The sequence below is a fragment of the Capra hircus genome, chromosome 7 (assembly GCF_001704415.2).
Source record: "Capra hircus breed San Clemente chromosome 7, ASM170441v1, whole genome shotgun sequence".
NCBI classification, from domain to species: domain Eukaryota; kingdom Metazoa; phylum Chordata; class Mammalia; order Artiodactyla; family Bovidae; genus Capra; species Capra hircus.
Window position 1 is genome coordinate 73,186,840 of NC_030814.1, and position 18,825 is coordinate 73,205,664.

At 43.1% G+C, this 18,825-nt stretch overlaps 1 protein-coding gene across 3 annotated transcripts in view; it reads right to left on the reverse strand.

Moving 5' to 3' along the window:
* Positions 1-18,825, reverse strand: part of SEMA6A (semaphorin 6A) — a 131,370-nt gene that overhangs the window by 22,825 nt on the left and 89,720 nt on the right. The window contains exons 11-19 of one of the 3 annotated variants that reach the window (XM_013965389.2): positions 17,702-17,833; positions 14,749-14,904; positions 13,170-13,346; positions 12,645-12,785; positions 12,478-12,558; positions 10,132-10,190; positions 7,392-7,412; positions 7,205-7,255; positions 1,952-2,107 (exon numbers count right to left, since the gene is read on the reverse strand). In XM_013965389.2, coding sequence (XP_013820843.2) covers positions 1,952-2,107; positions 7,205-7,255; positions 7,392-7,412; positions 10,132-10,190; positions 12,478-12,558; positions 12,645-12,785; positions 13,170-13,346; positions 14,749-14,904; positions 17,702-17,833 — 974 coding nt within the window. The remainder of the gene's footprint in view (positions 1-1,951; positions 2,108-7,204; positions 7,256-7,391; positions 7,413-10,131; positions 10,191-12,477; positions 12,559-12,644; positions 12,786-13,169; positions 13,347-14,748; positions 14,905-17,701; positions 17,834-18,825) is intronic. The other 2 variants (XM_018050662.1, XM_018050663.1) reach the window with 2 other exon arrangements.

The window sequence follows — 18,825 nt, forward strand, 5'->3', positions numbered from 1 at the left end:
AACAGAAAAAAAACCACTTCAGAGCAAAATGGAAATCAAAATCATAAAAAATCATGGTAAAAGGAACATTAAGCTACATCACATTTTAATTTTTTTCAATTTCGGCATAACAACTCGTTGTCGTTGCCCCATCAAATACATAATCAGTTGTCAAAAAAATGAAGCTCCAATTTGACAGGGCAAGGCAAAGAGCTAACAGCACGAGAACAGTGATCATGTTAAACACCCATGCAATCACCTCTGCCACCATTGTCTGACAATCTGTAGACTGCTTCCAGCTTTGTCAATATTCATAATAAGACCCAAGAGAATGAACAATGCCGAATTTTCAAATGATCTGTCAAAGTGTTAATTGGACTCTTTGATAACCTCCATCCCCCGGGAGAGTTAACGACTGGAGAAAATTCTCGCCATCCGTCTCGGGGAAGTGAGGAGGAAATGACTATAACCAACTGCTAGATATTTGGTTGACATATTTAATGCTTTACTGGAAAGGCTGTTTGGTTTTTCAGCAAGTTGCAGTGGGCAAACACAATGTGATTTTTACTGTGTTGTCTCTTCTTGAGTAGTCGGCCAAGACTAACACATCTATGGTCGGGAGCCACACAAAACAAATAGCGGCACATGTTAGGGCTGGTATAGCCTGCGGTGATAGCTCTGCCCTGTCACAAATGGATATGGTGGTGTCTTGAGATGATGAAGAGCAGGGGTCTCACCAACTTAAGTGGCTGCCGAGACACCAGCTTCTTTAAAAAAAAAATGGGGGGGCAGGACATATTAGCAGTAAGAAGTTACAGGAGAATAATAAAATCGATTAAGGGAGTAAGTTCACAAGTTAAAGGGGCTGCATCGTCCCACATGGGCTTGGCATGTAGCAGCTGAGTGTACGGCATTCTCAGGAGAGGAGCCGCCAGAAAAAAAAAAAAAAGGATGAAAATTTAGCGTGAATCTGCCGAGCAAACATTCTCTAAAAGCAGAGATGGAAGTATGTATACAGAAACCTGTGGGGGAGGACAGGACAGAGACTGTCTTCCAAAGGTCACCAGAGCTGGTCTGCCCTCGACACTCAAACCCCCGCTTGGATGAAACTCTTGAAAACATACAGAAGTAAACAATGCTGAATTGGGAGAAACAGCTCACAACATAACTGAGCTTTTCAGTCTCTGATTTACAGGACTGGTTTTTGGACAAGTAAAGGCCTCTTTGGTTGCAGCTGCGACTAAAGTAGGATGTGTTACCAGAAGCAGCAAATGGCGAGAAAAGAGATGACATTTCCTGTCTCTAGTTTCTAGCAAAGAAAGCCGGGGAGAATTTAGGACAGTTCACAGCAGAGTCCCTTTCATTTAGCACGGCCTCCTTTCCATTTTAAATGCATAGCAATTCTGCTTGATTAAATAACATATTTTTTGTTTTAGCTGTTGTCCTCTAAGGGCAATTAAGTGCGTCTCAGAACCTCGGCTCTGTTCAGATTCAGCCCCCTGTAAGGGTGAGGGATGGGACCAGCCAGAAAAGACTTCACTCTGCTACTTCTCCATTCATGATTAAACGGGCTTTGACTGCAATTCCATGTACTTGCCAAAGCCCGCATTGCATTTCATCTTATTATGGGGGGAAAAAAGAGGATCCAAAAATCACTGGATGAGCTAAGAGGAGTGGAAACGGACTTTAGGAGCCAGTGTCCACTTTGGGCCAAGCCATGCCTCTCTTGGGTGGAGGAAGCTGAGAGGATGTGTTATTTGTTTTGTGTGGTTTCTCCTTGGTCGGGGAATCATTTCGGATCAAGCCTAGCACAGAGGATTGGGTTGCAGTCTTTTCTGAGACGCTTTCCATCAGAGTATGTTGGAGGTCCGTTCCTTAAACGCTGCTGCGGTTCAGCTGGAAGCAGTTACACAGTCCTCCCCGCTCCTCCCTCCCTCTCCCCACAGAGGAAGAGGTGCTTCCAAGGCCTTACCCTTCTTGTCTTGGTGATTATGGGAAGACACTGCCCCCAAAGAGTCTGTGCTGTCGGGTGACTCCTTCCAGTCCATCATTCCTCCCCTAGACTCATACCCCTCTTGAGCCGCCGAATCGGACGTGGTGGTGCTGGGCAGGAGGGAACTGGAGTGCCCTGTTTTCATCACAAATACAGTTAGGGAAGACATCACCGGAGACCCTTGCTTTTTCTTTGCTCAGAGGCCAGGAGGTGGGACACCCAAGCTGGCGGTAAAAGACTCAAAGGGGATTGCCCTAGACATAATAAGGCTGGTGGTAGGATTCGGCAGAAGAGCCCTTGAACTTGCAGTTAGGGGGTGAAGGGCCAGGTCTTGTCTCTCCTGCTTGCTGGGTAAGCCCGAGGGAATCACTTAACCTCCCTGGGCCTTGGTTTTCCTTGTGCACAAAATAGAGGCCTCCAGTGTTTGGGAGATAAAGTGGCATCATGCTGAAAGTACCTAGCAGTGTCTGACACATAGTAGGTGCTCAGGAAATATCAGAGTCCCTCGGTATTCCCTTAGCAGCACTAAGGCAGAATGTGTCCACTCTGGGGGTGACATTTATGATGATGGGGCAGGTGTATGGTAGTGGGTGAGTCTCTGCCCTGTCACAGACAACTCAGCTGCCCCGAGCCTCTCCCACGGAGGATGTGTCTAGTATTTGGCAGCAGCGCAGCCTCACAGGCATTCCGCTTTCTAAAGGGAGCTGCTCTAGCCCTCCTGTCTGGAATACAGGGCTCAACTGTTCTGCCTTGTTATGGCTTTGCCTTTTGTGTCTTACTCAAACCAAGTTAAGTTTCATGGTCTCCTGACTCATACCCGTGAGAGGTGGGTTTTGAGGCCACCATGACTAATACGATTCAGACTAGAAAGGGAGAGCTTCCTGAGATCCAGAGTCGCCTACTGCAGGATAATGCTAGAAGAAGGATGGCCAGGTTGGGAGTTATGGCAGAAATTGGACATTTCCTGTGAATACGTTGCTAAGCCTTCCTTTCTATCATCCCACAAGGTTAAATGCAGATCGCATCTGGTGCTTTGATCTAAACTGTCACAATGATTTAAAGAAGCCCCACTACCTGTTCTCTCTGGTGGAAATAAAAAATAACCTCTCTATGATTTTCAAGTGGAGTCTTTGGCTTATTAAACCATCTTACCTATAGAAGCAACCTCTTGAACAATTTTTAAAAAGACATCAGGGAACTACTGTGAACGTGTACTTGATGCCTTTGGTAGAAAGTAGGACAGATTTCACAAGTGACTGCTGCCTCGGGCTGTGATCACCACACATGTGATAAATAAAATGCCGGCCACCAGAAAGAAAGATTCTAGTGAATGCACTGCATTCTTCTTTTTCACAATTATTATTGCAAGTTGGATTTTCAGGAGACTTTAATACTGTAAATTACAGACCATGTAACCATATACATACATGGTTATATATATAACGTGTGTGTGTGACTAAAGCGGGGAAAAGCAAGCAAGCCAAGTGAGTATCTAAGCTATAGGATTTCCATGGGAGCTCTACATTTAAAATGTTACCACAAAGCTTTGGTAACATTTAAGAGGCCTCTTTCTGTGTAGGGCTTGTTTGGCTTCTACACAGCTTCCAATATCTGCTTTGCTGCAAAGAGTCTAGTTCATATCCAACCGCTAAAAACATGTTCATTTAAAACTCAAGAATGCTTGCATCTAGATTGTTTGTTTTTTACATTTCTGGGTTTCACATTTCATCTCCCAATACTGATAAGAGAACACGAGTAGGAAAATTAATAACCTGGAATTGGAAATACAGACTTTCTTTTACTTCCTTTATGCTTATATTGAGGTCTAAAATATAGCCTCTATTTTCTGCTGTTGAATTAACCATGCTCTCATGAAACATACTGTCAACCTAAGAGAGACTTCAGCACCCAAACAGTGAGAAGTAGCTTAGTAGTGAGTCAGAAAGAAGGGGGAGGAAAAATGAAGCCTTTCCTCCAAGCAGCAAGAACTTCTTTTACCTGAATTGATATGCATTTTGAGCGCTTTCAATTTAACTGTGTTCAAGGGGCAATTTTATGGTAATGCCATAAGTATGGTTTAGGCAGAACATTTCTTAATACGGTAATCTAGGGGAAATATATGCCTAAGGGACACATTCTCTGTAGAAAAGAGTTCCTGGACCATATGCTGCAAATACATGGAAAAGTCATTGGTAATGGAAAGCTATGGCTATGAGAGGAAATTAGTATGGACCAGATGGTAGTTAGGTAGGAAAATGTTGCGCGCAAATGTGAGAAATCAGCTTCTGCCTATTGCTGAAATGTTAGTTTAATACCCACCACATCTCCGTTTTCTCCATGTAAATCTAGAGAAACCATGCATCGTATATACTCAAATGGAAGAAAAAAATAGAGCAGCATGAGGCTTGTAATCTTTGAAACGTATGCTTGAGGACAGACAGTGTGTGTCAGTGGTGGAAGTAGATAGTCGGAGAAAGCAGTGCCTGATTCTCAGGAATTTTAGAACTACCATGTGAAAGCATCCGTAAGCAGCCGTCCTTCATTTGAAATCAAAGAAGTGTATTATTCTGACCTTGTTATTACGACCTCTCCAACTGTTAAATAGGTATCACTCATGTTTCTTCTTAGAGTCTGATTCTATGGGCTATGTTGCTTTTGTGCATTCCCTAAGAGACTGTAACTGAAATCATGCAACAAAAATAGGCAATCATTTGTGGATATGGTATTACAGGTCAACAATTTGGAACCTATAATTTTGTCTTGTTAATCCAATACGAAAAGTCATAATTTTAATCAGTGGAGCTAATTATGTATTATTCTTACAATATACCAAGAAATAGATTTTAAAAGTTAACTCCAGTATGCATCAAATTGTTTCTCTATATCTACAAGTCTTTGTATTAATAATTCCAGAGGTTAGAGACCCTTCAAACTACTCTAACCTATTAAAGGTGATGGTAGCCAATTAGACACAGAGGAGGCACTAAATCAGTACAAGAGAGGATGAGAGAAGAAGACAGTCAGGGTCCAATTCACTAAAAAGGGGTTCTTGTATATGTAATCGGTATTGCAGAGAGCTTCTACCATGCAGAGTTTGCATGGGTTATTGAATGATTCTTTTCTTCAGAGTTAGGCAGTACTTGTTCTGTGGGTCACTCTATGAGTCTGTACTCAGCCACTGGGCTTCAGTATTATGGGAACATGTAAAGGACATGGCTAGACACAGTGGGTGCACTTTGGACTTTGGGGTTGGCTTCCTTGTTTATATCTGGGCTCATAAAAACAGCTATTTGGTTTTTCTTTTGATGGTACAAAAAGAGTACCTAGTCTAGTGCCTGGCACATAGTAGGCCCTAAGCAGATGTCTGCAAATGAATGAATTAAATCTCTTCTAGGTTTATTAGATTCAAAATAAGCATCTTTTGCAGTAGTTGGTGTAAATAAAGTCTCCTGTGCTTTTGTAAGTACTGACTGAACCAGCCCTCATTTTGATGGTCAGTTAATCATCTAACCACTTTACACTGGAGAGACTGGGCCTGAAATGGACAGAATTATTAGCTGAAAGGAAAATTCCAACTCTTCTTTAGTGTCATCACAGAAACCACTGATGGAGCCAATGGGGATTGTCCTTTAAAGTGTTAATGTGGAGGAATTAATAAGTTCCTTTCCTTTCGTAAAGGCAGGAAGAGGGATCCATAAATCGAAGAGCATCCCATGCTTTAATTATTCTATCTATATGAGAAACTACCTGGGAGTTAAAGTTGGCCTTAGTCCGACTGATGAATGCTGGGGAGCCTGCTGGTTCAAGGAGATTTAAGACCTGAATTTCTCAACATCTGATAAATATTATTCAATTACAGGAAATGATTGCAAAGTATGATATTGAAAAGAGCAGATGCTAACTGGGTTCTCTTTCCGAAGGGCACACTGAGCTACATGACACTCGCCTCCTGAGGAATGTTTCTCCTAGTTGTTGGGGTTCAGTATTCTGGGTTGAATCAGAGATGAGAGAAGGTTAAAGGTGGATGAATTTAGTGGGCTTATTGACTCCACACTGCCTCACTTCATGACAGGAGAGACTGGGTGTTGTTTTCTGTATCTGTACAGCCACCATTTATAAGATAAACTTTAGGACTTTCAAGGAGGCGTTTTATTGACGCTAGTTAGACACAGGAGTGACAGTTTCCACAGAGCTATTAAACACATTTGCAGCCATTAGGAACTGTTTTTCTGAATCCTAAATCTACCTTGCTTTCTTTTCCTCTCTTTTTTCTTTCCTTTATTTTGTTCTCTTCCTCTGTTACCTACCTCTATGTTGAAAGACTGACCTGGAGCTGTTACTGTTATGTATTTCAAAACATAAAAATGATAAAATGTCTGCATACCAATGAAACTTGTAGTCCCCGGTATAATACAGAAGCTTAAATTTGCCATTACATATGTGCTGTTCATTATCTTTAAAAATAAAACCACATGAATAGTTTACCTTAATAAACATTTGGGGAAGCTTTGAGAAAAGGAACTGGAACATTTCAACTACATATTCACTTTCCTTATAAAGAGCTCAGAATATCTGTTTATGGACTTGCGGGCTTTATTTAGTATAGTGTCTGTGTATTTCAGAGCAGGAACAATGGGATAGATCCTGTTTGCACATCATTTTGACTACATAACTCTTCCTTATATACATTTAAAGAAATGTCACTGAAGATAGGTCTACAAATTCATACTCCAGGTATGATTAAATTTTGATGGCTATATTGGAAAGTTTTGCCTGTTAAGAACTTGTTATCTGCATTCTGTATGGACTTTTCCTGCAGAGGATGTTGTTCTGAAAGTCAGCATTTTGGGGAATCAGGTAGGGAGCTGTGGCCTATTACTTATAAGCACTGTTCTTCTATCTTGGATGTACTTATGTCCAAAAGCAATTTCTTCTCCCTCAAGAACTCATTAAATGCATTCACCAAACTCCCTAAGGTTGGCATATTTCCTGTTATGTGGATTATATTTCATGTTACGTGGATTAAAAATGTAAGACTCCTTCTCACACGTCAGTTGTCTCATATATGTAGAGAAATATTTGAAGCATCATGAAAGCTATGAATAATTTTAGTGAATTGGGGCCCTGGAGTAGCAAAGGATCTGGTCCATGATGTTTGGGAATGAAAACTCTAAACTACCACAGGGTGAGTGGCTCGAAGAATAAGAAAACAAAACCAAACCACAAACTGACCATAGACTGTGTTGTAAGACATTTCATGATCTGGTAGAGGAGTCGAAATGTCTATAAAAAATAATGAGAATTTAAAAGTTAACTGAAAAAGAAACATAAGATTCGGAAATACTCAAGAGGGTTAGTGAAATAGGATTTCACAAATAGATTTCCATTGCCATTAAATTATCAGTAACATCTTCCTTACCATTCAGTGCCACGAAGGAATCTGAAAGACAAAAGGGAGGAGTGAGTGAGTTAATGTTTAACACGCTGCTCGATGTGACTTTTGTAATCAGTGGGAATGAGCTGATACAGAGCTGCGCTAACATACAAGGCCTAGACTAAGGAAGTGCTTTTTAGTTTCTGCTTGTAACAGAAGATGCTTCATATCTGGTTCAGTTTCATACCCCTGTGTCTCTTTACCAAGTGGGCTTCCTCAAAGTCATGCCTTTGTTGCCAAGAGGCAGAGAAAAAGCAAGCGTGAGTGCAGAGAAGGGTAACTGCGATTATACATAAGCCCTGCTCCATCAGGAGGGACGTGTACGTGGATAAGATGAGTCACTTCTGGACCACACTTACGAAGCACTTGTTCCTTATAGTCCCTCTCATTTCATCCTCCCAACTGTGCTGTGAGGAGCTGTCCGGTATCATAATGTTCTGACCTCAGCAGGGGTTTAAGTTAGGAAATTAACAAAAATAAAAATCACACATAGAGGTAACATCCTGTTTGTGTGCACGCACGCATGTATATATGTGCTGTGTATCTGGGTCATGTCATGGGTTCACTCAGCCTGCTCCTCAGCCTCTGATACTGGCTCTTTATGGTTTCCTCATTTCCCCTAAAACTTCTGTGCGAGAGTCATTGTGCACCAGATATCTAAGTCCTATGAATGCCTGCGTGTGACTAGGTAACAACTCACAGAAGTAGGTCATGCTCCAGTGAGCGCCCAGGATGAGAGACGCCACTAGAAAAGTCACTACCTGCTGCCTGGAGCAGGCACCCTATGTGCCTCACTGGGAATGGGGTGTCAGGTTATGGGGGACACAAAAACATGGAGCCTGGACCCCTGAGACTGAAGGGTAAATCTCCGACCTTGGACCTGAAGGCCTGCCCGGAGCTCCGCGCTGGGACCCGGGTGTGGTGTAGCTTGCACTTCAGGGAGCCAGTAACACGATCCCACTTTTCATTTGTGCACCTATTCAACCCACATCGATACCCCTGTTTTTTCTACAGATGCTTTTATCATCAACTCATAAAAATATGAAGAAAACATTCACTGATGTCAGCTAATTAAGTTCACTCACATAGACACACATACAGACGAAAGTCTGTTTTCCCTAAAAATGACACTGGAAAGGGTCAACTTGACTAAGGTCCACCAATCAAACATCACATTGTTTAGCTGTACACACCTAACAGATCTTTCGGTGATGCCACTGTCTCCTATGTCTACTTCTTAGTTCAGATTTTGTGTGTGAGGACATAGTAAGAAAAAGACAAAAGAAGCAGCTTTTGCCAGTATATATTTGCAAACCCAAAATATATATGACCAAGAATTTGGAGATGAGGCTGTCTGTAGCCCTCTTTATTTAATTATGTCTCTTCTCCAGAAAAGGTAAGGTATTAAATGGCACCTTAGAGTCCGTCATTTCAGGACTCATGGCTCAAAGATGGAGAGTTATATCCATGATTTTCATTATCGAATCAAGTATCAGAAGTAATAAGAGTTTCATTCCCCTAGGAGCTATTTCTGGTGCCATTCTGAATACAAGCTTCTTGAAAATTCATCACATATAACATTTTGAAACATGGCAAACTAAACATTTTTCAAGGGTATGGCATTCTCTAAATTAGTGTTAATAAAGCATTTTCAAGAGAATATGGATATTAATCAGATCACTGAACAGCTGGGCAGAGTTTTGACTAGGATCCTTTATATAAAGTTCTAACTACAATATTAACATCCAACCAGTCCATCCTAAAGGAGATCAGTCCTGAATGTTCATTGGAAGGACTGATGTTGAAGCTGAAACTCCAATACTTTGGCCACCTGATGTGAAGAGCTGACTCATTTGAAAAGTCACTGATACTGGGAAAGATTGAAGGCGGGAGGAGAAGGGGATGACAGGGCGAGATGGTTGGATGGCATCACCGACTCAATGGACATGAGTTTGGGTAAACTCTGGGAGTTGGTGATGGACAGGGAGGCCTGGCGTGCTGCAGTTCATGGGGTTGCAAAGAGTCGAACCCGACTGAGTTACTGAATTGAATAACTTTTGAAATGAACCCTGAGATTTAGCATAGTAGGTCAGTTCTTATAAAAAGGGTATTTTGAATCACTTTGTACTTAGTGGGTTCTTTCTGAACATTTGTTTTTATTGCAAATGGTAATAAACGTAAGTCTAATTAAAAAATAATTACTTTTGTTTGCCAATATGTTCAAGAAAAGTAAATAGTGTCCCACTCAACTGGAAAAACAGAGTTCAGTGATCAACCTTTTAAATCATTTGTCTAAACATTGTGCCAATGTTGTATTTTTAAAGACAACAAAACTAGTGGTGTTTTGGTTTTTTTTTTTTTATAGTTTTTTATTCTTTAATTGGAGGAAAATTGCTTTACAGTGTTGTGTTGGTAAAACTGGTTTTTAAGTGGAAATGCTGATACAGCTGACTGTTCTGCTACAGGTTCATCCTCAAGAGGGAATTTGTTTCACATTTATGATAACGAACTAGGTGCCAGCATTTTCAGCTACAGCATTGACAACTGTGGCTTCAAAAGACACTATTTTCTCTGATATTTAGAAGGTGATTTATGTTATTTTTGCATGTTTTAGAGGCAGTTGCACTCAATTTCACATGTGGGGTCATGTTTCTAGGCCATTCTATAAAAGCATCTTTTATCGACTAAATATCCAAAAACAAGCATGGATAAAAACTCCACTTACTGTGACAATCCCCCAGGCCATCGGTATTGCCACGCTCTATGTCCTGTTCAAAAGTCAGTCTTCAAAAGGAAGGAAGGAGAAGAAGATAGAAACAGATTCAATGATATGAGTCTTTATTCCAGCATGCATCTTAAATTTCACTAAAGCAACTAACACAGTTTGAAAAACTGAGTGCCAGGTATAAAAAGAAATAGATAAAACAGCTTGAAAATTTATCTCCGAAGTTTATAGAAATGAGTCCTTTGTGAATCTCCAAGGAGAAGCCATGGTTTGGGCAGTCAATTCAGGTTTTATTTAGGGGGTAAACAAGTTTGTGGATTACCTATATCACTCTTTGCTGCTAATGCCCTGAGCATTTTTGAAACATCTGAAAAATGTTAACCAACATCCTGATGTAAGTGATACAGAAGTCTACACCTTAAGAAAAGCGTTTTCCTCTCTCCTTTCTCTTTCACCCCAACTCTTGCCTCCCTAGACCTTTACCTATTTCTTTGTTTAGAAATGGCTTTGTACAGCAACGTGTTCCCAGCAGTTGGTGGCTCTAAGGGGCCTCTGAGAGGACACAGGACACGGTGGTGTGTTTTGCTGAGCCCATGTGGGTACTTGGCTCACACCTGGCCCCACGTCCCGTCTTCAGGGGCACTGCGGTCATGCTTCTCTACAGGTTCACTCTCCTTTCAAGTCCACCAGCTCACCTCTGGGCTGCATGAACTCTGTACCCCAAAAGGACTGATCTTAATAGAATCTAATTTGATTTTTTAAAATAAATTTATTTATTTTAATTGGAGGTTAATTACTTTCCAATATTGTATTGGTTTTGCCATACATCAACATGTATAAATAAACACATTGGAAGAGTCCAAAGGAGTCTTGTTTTTTGGGGGGAACTCTGCTCTTCTTTCTGCAACATACTCAAAACTCGGATTTTGCAACCACCTTCAGAGTTTACTTATTAGCCATCTCGGAAAACTACTTTGACAGTCACACCTTGATCTAATAATCTGCCGTGTTCGTTTCTAGTGTTTTTATGCTGTGTCAAAAATCAAATTCAGCCTCAAAGGATAAAGATTTCTAGTTGTAATGAAAGCCAGGATTCACCCGGTCCTGAGGCCACATTCCAAGGAGAGTTGCACATATTTTGAACAACTGGGTTCTCATGCTGACTTAAAAATGATTCTTAAAATTCAGCCTTATTACCTTTGTTGCACCTTGACTAAAGAAAGGAGGTAGGCCATTTCTCAGCTTCCCTCACTGTGCGCTTCTGAGGTCCTTCCTCCGTCACTTCAAGGTCCCCGTGAAAAGCTATAAAGCTCTCACCCTGTAGTGTGCCAGTATTGCTACTTGCAAAGCTGACCTAATACTGCATGGTGAGTCAACCCTTTGCATCAGCCAGATTTCCAGGTCAGACTTTACAGTTTCCGTCAGCTCTGTTTATGGGAATACTTCCCCTCAAATTATGCAGGTGGTGGTCAATCAGCTATTCTATCTGTTTAAGCTGCTATTCTCAAATGGGTGAGGGGGCTCTCCCATTGTGTTGGGACAATTCCTTTTGCCTGGTGGATTGGGGGAAGTGAAGAAATGACTATGAAAGAACTGTGCTGGCATCTGGCATCTTCCTTGAAATGCCATAACCTGTCAAGGACATGCACTGAATATTTCTCCAAATGTTATTTTGGATTTCAAATCCACAGAAGTAAAAGCATAAAGCCTTTGAACTGACACCATCCAAGCACTGGAAGTCAGGGTAACAATTCTCAGCACCAAAATCACATGCGTGGTAGACTGGCTTGATCTAGCTGATCTGCTGGAGGAATGCCAAGAATTGATTTCCTCCCTAATGAGGAATAGGGTCAGCTGTTCTCTGGTGCAGGAGAAAGGTTTATTGGATGTGTACACCATGCTTGCAGCACAAATGCATTGCTTATTAACAAATGCCCTGCGGTTTGTTCTCAGCCCTGGATGGTCAATTACAGGAGCCACTTTTGCTATGGCTGGGACAGACCATATCACTAACCTAATCGGTACCCTCATGCTCCCTTTCTCTGCCGTTCTTGCACTGTGATGAGCAAGGCACGTACCCTCTTGTCCCTCTCCCCAGGGAATACTTAAAGTCCACTGTGCTGTTTTTCTCTGTTTTTACTCAGTCTGAGGATGGATGATTAATCAATTGGAAGTCTGCCACGTGTGATGTTGGGGTATTCTATGAAATGGGGAAAGGAAGGAGAATGGCCGGCAGTCGCAATGATGAGGTATGTGCACAGAAGGCCAAGCGGCAGTGCTGTGTGTGAGCACAGTCAATCCTACGTTTAGGCCACTTTAAACTCTCCCACGTCTCGGGCTCCTTACCTGCTGCTGGGCGACAGATGGGCACACGCACCTGCTTCCTTTACCCACCCACAGTAGGGGTCTCTGGAAGCAATACAGGTTCTGCAGGAAGAGAATGACTGTGAGCTTACCTAGGACTCTTCCCTAAGCACCGTGAACATCTGATGATCAATGAGGCAAATACATACTTTTTACACTTGCCATGCCGCTCACACCGGCCAAGGGGAACCTTGATCACACAAGTGGAGAATGCAACATACAGAGAGCTGCTGGCTTTGTCCAGCTGCATGCCCATGATCCTCTTGTCTTCTACTCCGTCATAGCTGCACCTAAGTTTTCAAGGCAGGATAATATCATTCATAGTCTCTCTTGGGTTAGTTCTTTTCTTCCTGCCACCACCTGCCACACCCGCCCCCCCACCCCAAGCCTATGAGGTTAGATCTCTTCATCTGATCTAACTGAAGAAGCAATGGATCCTTATGTGTGCACCCACATACACACACATAAATACACAATATATGTATTTACCTATATAAACGCACACATTAGCAGCAAGGAGAAAATAATGCTTTTAATGTATGAAAGGATTTTTACAAATAATGTTAAAAGTCACCTAAATTGCATAAAATCTAAGGCTACCATGATTTCTCTGAATGGAAAAGATTATAACGTGACAAATAATTACTAGGAAAAGAACCAAACATTCTACGCACTTTTCAGGATTGTAAACGCTCATCTCCTCCAGGAAAAGGCTGTCATTTAGGAAACCACTGTTTCCCGTCCTGGCCAAGAACTTCAAGATGATTCCCTTCTCCGATCCCAGGAAAACCACAGTGTGATTCTGATACGGGCCAGCAGCGGTGTCCACCGCAATTTTGGTCAGGCGGTATCTAAAATGACAGGATCATAGTTTTTATATCTTTGTTGTCTTTCATTAACGTGTCCCCGTTTTCCACTTCAAACAACTGTGATCGAGCTTTCTAGTAAGACCCTCAAGAAAAATATATGCATATAAATAATGCTCTCAAGCTGTTCTGCTCCTTTATTTCCATATGTAGAGCATTAGTGTGGCTCCAAGGGGAGGAAAGAGGTATGTATCTGCAGAGGCCAAGTTACATAATAAATACGTAGCCATACCATCTGAAACCACTCAGCAATTATCCCTTCCATAAGCAACAAGGGGGGACTGATGTCTCCTATGAAGAGGGGAAGAAATAAGTGAACTCATTTAATATTTCGCACTAACCACTAACGCTTCACTGAATACTGAAAAGAAAAGCCCTGGCTACCGTTTTCCCACACTCTTCCTCTGAGGTGCCAAGACTTGTCAACAAAACGTCAGGTGGGGAAGATTTTGGATTGTGTACAGAGGGGTTGAGAATTCTGAAGGATGCGGGGGCGGGGTAGAGTGCGAATGGCACTGTTAATAAATAAAAGGATATATAAGCCAAATAAAAATCATGTAAAGCCAAAGGTAAAGAGCGTTAGTCCTTATCATCCTCTTAGGTAAGTCCTACACGGCATCTTCCTTCTCTAAAATCCCATAGCAGTTCAGCAGCCCATGGATACCCTTTTCTCTTTAAGCAGTGTGGCAGGAAATGGAAAACGGACTCTTCTGCCAGTTTTGTACCATGGTTTCCATCTTACGGGCAAGAACCATTATAGTACTTTGTGCGTGCAAAGTCGCTTCAGTGGTGTCTGACTCTTTGCGACCCCCATGGACTGTAGCCTGCCAGGCTCCTTTGTCCATAGGATTCTCCAGGAAAGAATACTGGAGTGGGCTGCCATGCCCTCCTCCTCCAGGGAGTCTTCCTGACCCAGGGATTGAACCCAGGTCCCCTGCCTTGTAGACAGATTCTTTACTGTTTGAGCTGTCAGGGAGGCCTGTTGTGACAGCTAACAATTCAGAGACAGTGCTCAGATGGAATCTGCACCGTGTTTTGCAACCACAACAAACAGGTGTGTACATCCACTGACTGACTGTCTTCACGCTCCTCTACTTGAACACACCTGGAATTAAGCAGCTAAGGCAAAGGAGACATCTTTGCTTCCTCTAATTGCTGGTCTGGGTCCAGGTAGCCTGAAACTCTCTGAACTGTGTTTTCACTGGGAATGTGGTTATGGGGGTTTGGTGGCATCCACGCAACCACCCAGGACTTCAGAACTGAACCCAGGCCAGGATGACAGAAGGGGTTCATGGCACTTCAAATCATGCTCCACCGATGACAGGTCCAATGATCATGGGTGGCAACAGGGGAAATCCAGTAAGGATGCGGTTTTTCTGACACCCACCTGACCATCGTCCTCAGGAACCACGGCCTGTTGATGACGGACGGCACGGCCTCATCCATGAGCGGGTGCGTTTTGATGAAATTCAAGGTGTCGTCAGGAAACTCATTGGAGGTGGTGTATTTTTCTAAGGAGGTGGAGCCGGCACAGCAGCCTGGCCTACAAAGAAACAAAGGGAGGGAGCTTCTATCATGCTTTATGGCAAATTCTTTGAATGAACTGCTTCTCTGTGCAACTTGCATGAGGGAGAATAGATTGGAGGCTGAGAATAGGAAGCTGAACAATGCATAATGCCACCCAAAAATATGCTTAGATTGCCTCGGGGCCGCCTCCATGCTCCATAGAGAAGCCTGAGCCAGGACGGTTCAGCCTTGGCTGAGAGCAGCCGGGTTTCCCCGCCAGAAACACAAACAAACTCCACAGACAGTGATGGAGCTCAAAACAAGTGAGAGTTTTGAAACAAGTGAGACGTTTGCACGTCCCTGGGACTGCTCTGCGTGTCTTAAAACCCTGCTAGGAGTTCTAGAGGCATTTGTTTCACAGAAGGAGACAACTAGGCTGACTTTTTCACAAATATAGCAAACAAAGGTGTTCAGAAAGTTGCTGGCCTTATGTAATCTGCTTTGCGGTGGTGGTTTAGTTACTAAACCATGTCCGTCTCTTTTGCGACCCCATGGACTGTAGCCCACCAGGCTCCTCTGTCCGTGGGATTTCTCAGACAAGATTACTGGAGTGGGTTGCCATTTCCTTCTCCAGGGGATCTTCCCGACCCAGGGACTGACCCTGCCTCTCCTGCTTGGCAGGTGGATTCTTTACCACTGAACCTACCTGCTAGACTCAGTGTAACCCTCTGTCATTACCAGAAGGTCAGGGAACCTTTTGTTTTTTTTTTTTTTTTATTGCTTTCATTTGATTTGGGTAGGCGTGAAAAGCCAATTACATTGAAATTCTTGTCTGAAAAGTCATTTTAAAACACGCTGAACAATGACACTCAAGATTGGTTTCTAGAAGAAATGACATGGTTTCAGGAGTCAAGGGACTTCTCAGCAAAGTCAGATCAGGGAGACTCTAGCAGTGGTCTTGTCCAGACTCCTGGCCTCCCCTCTGGCGCAGGAGGGGAAAGTGGGCCCTGACAGCAGTGGCAGGACCTAGCCCTGGGCACATGCTTTCACGGCACTAACCCAGCCAGCCAGGGAGAGCATCCTGCTGTCTGTAAGAGAGACAGGCCTGCATGTGGAGCGATGACCAGTGGAAGGCCACTTAAAGTATGCGTCCTGCTTGCCTGGAAGGTAGTCAACACTCCTTTAGAGAATCCACCTGACTTAGAGCCTTTGAGAATTCACCTGAGGTTGCCAGGGAATGTTTTTTACAATTAGCCTGTTCTCCTTTAGTAACAGAGAAGGCACATGCCAGATGGTTCAGGGGATGAAAAAGGATGGATCATAGGGGTGTCTGTCTGGGTACAGTGATTCATATCATCTAAGGTCATTCAATTCAGTGAGTCAGGTATTTTTTGGGGGATGGAATTGGATGTTGGAGGAAACAGTTGGAAACCAAAAAAGTTTAAAAGACATTGGGTTTCCTTCCACAGATTAAGTGGAGGAAGCGAACACACAGGGATGTTTCTGTATATTCATAATGTGGGTTTCAAATGCTGTAGGAGTCAGACACGACTGAGTGAACAACAAAGGGAGGTATGCCGCGTGTGGAACATAAAGAGGGCAGGCACAGGGCTGGGAGAGGGTTTCATCCCGTCCCAGTTAGAGAAATGAATAAACTGGTTTGTTGTTCAGTCACTCAGTTGTGTCTGACTCTGCGACCCCATGGACTGCAGCGTGCTAGGCTTCTCCATATTTCACCATCTCCTGGAGTTTGCTCAAACTCATATCTGTTGAGTCAGTGATGCCATTCAACCATCCCATCCTCTGTTGCCCCCTCCTCCTGCTCTCATATTTCCCAGCATCATGGCCTTTTCCAATGAGTTGGCTGTTCATATCAGGTGGACAGAGTATTGGACTGGTTTAGTGTGCAGATCTGACGGAAATTACACAGGACCAAAAGTCTCTAGATAGTCTCTGGACAATAGGTTCTCCGTGAAAGCACTTTTGGGGCATGTTTTGAGGATGAGGGAATTCACAGTATATCCAGACCCCAAACAGACTAGAACCCTCAGACCAGAGACATCCTAATAATGGCCCACTGCTCCTGCTGATCCCTACCTGCCCTTAGCTCAGGACTAGCTCTGATCCAGTCTAGTCACAGAATCCACCCAACACCGTTTATATTTTACATTTTATTAAGGCTGGAAGACATGGTCTCCGTGAAACTGAAGGGAAGCAGGGAGGAGTGGTGGAAGTCATCTCCCCACAAACTTGCACAGCACCCTCTGTACCTCTCTGGGCCTCAGTTTCCTCAGCTATCGACTACTGGGGCTGCTGGGGCAGATGGCTCCTGTCATCCAAGGATTACAGTGGATAATCCGCAGATACACAGTCTAAGTGAAAGACTAGAGAGTCCCTGCTTTGCATATAACTTGGGTAATCTGGCGTTTTGCTTAAGGGAATGAAGGTGAATGGCCTCACAGTCCTTTCTGTTGTGTTGGCATTTGTATCTGCCAGCATGGAAGGCCCTGGTGTGCAGTTGATAAGATGCTCATTGCGTGTGTGCCGAGTTGCTTCAGTTGTGTCTGACTCTTTGTGGCCCTGTGGACTGCAGCCCTCCAGGCTCCTTTGTCCATGGGATTCTCCAGGCAAGAATACTGGAGTGAGTTGCCATACCCTCTTCCAGGGGCTCTTCCCAACCCAGGGATTGAACCCACGTCTCTTACATCTCCTGCATTTGCAGGCGGATTCTTTACCACTAGTGCCACCTGGGAAGCCCAAGATACTCATTATCATGGGAGCTAAGTGCACCACTTCTGGATTTTTAAAAGAGCCTGATAAACATGGGCACATACCTGGGCTTAGGCACGCGTTCATCAGGAACTGGCGTCCATGTGGAATCTGGAGACTTCTGTTCTTTGAATCTCCCAGTAAAGACATTGGCAATGTCATGCATGTCATAGGCACACACTGCAGACCCAGGGATGCTGCGATGGGACATTTCATACAAAGTGTTACTTACGCAACAGTTCCGCATGCAGTTTGGAAAACAATACCAAAGAAGCTTCCCTAGTACTGGCAGTTGAAATTTAATGTTCATACTCTGAACACTCTAAATGTAAGGGATCCTAGTGCATAAGAATGTTTCAGTGAATCAAATCTGCCTCACTGGTCTTAAAGAAAGGGCTAGTTAAAGCAAAATCATAGGGAAAAAAACCCCTTGTTTTGGTCTTGTGTCTGGCACTGCTTTTGTTTATAGAGGAGGAATGGTTGACCTGGTGATTTTCAAGTTTCATGAATTCCCTGAAATTAATTACCAGACTTTAAACCAAAGATAAAATGTTTGGACAACACTCTGCATCTCCGATATTTGTAAAAGTTTGAAGTGAGAGTGTCCCTGCTGTCCACATATTCCTTCTCTGAATTTGGCTCCTCAAGTCAAGCACGTCAGTAGTGAGAATGAATGTGTGAGGAACCCAAACATGTTTTATGTTAGTCACTGTACACTGCAAATTTTACTTCCTGTTTATTTGCATAAGACTAAACAGTTTAAATCTCTAAAGCACCAATGCTTTGCAAATAAAATGCCCGATTAAGTGCTAAATAATAATAACACCAGTAATCTCTACCTATAATTACGTTCTTGCCTGGCGCTCCTGGAAGGAGTTTGGGGTTGTTTTTCATCAATGGTGAGAAGACATGAATTATTCATTCATCTAGGTACGCTACTTGAACCTGTGTATGTTTCTATGGTTGTTCCTTGATCTTGATCAAATAAATTTCAGGCACTGGCTGGCCAACAGTTTGAATCAGGCTTTGAGATAGTGGGTCACTGCACACAGAAGCACCCAGGGCAAGACACAGGTGCTTGCCAGCATCAGCGTCATACAGGGCAGAGAGAATGATTTGGTCCAGATTTTGCACATGTCAAAAGGATATGGAAAACACTCCATGTATGATTAGGAGAATTTTATGCCAT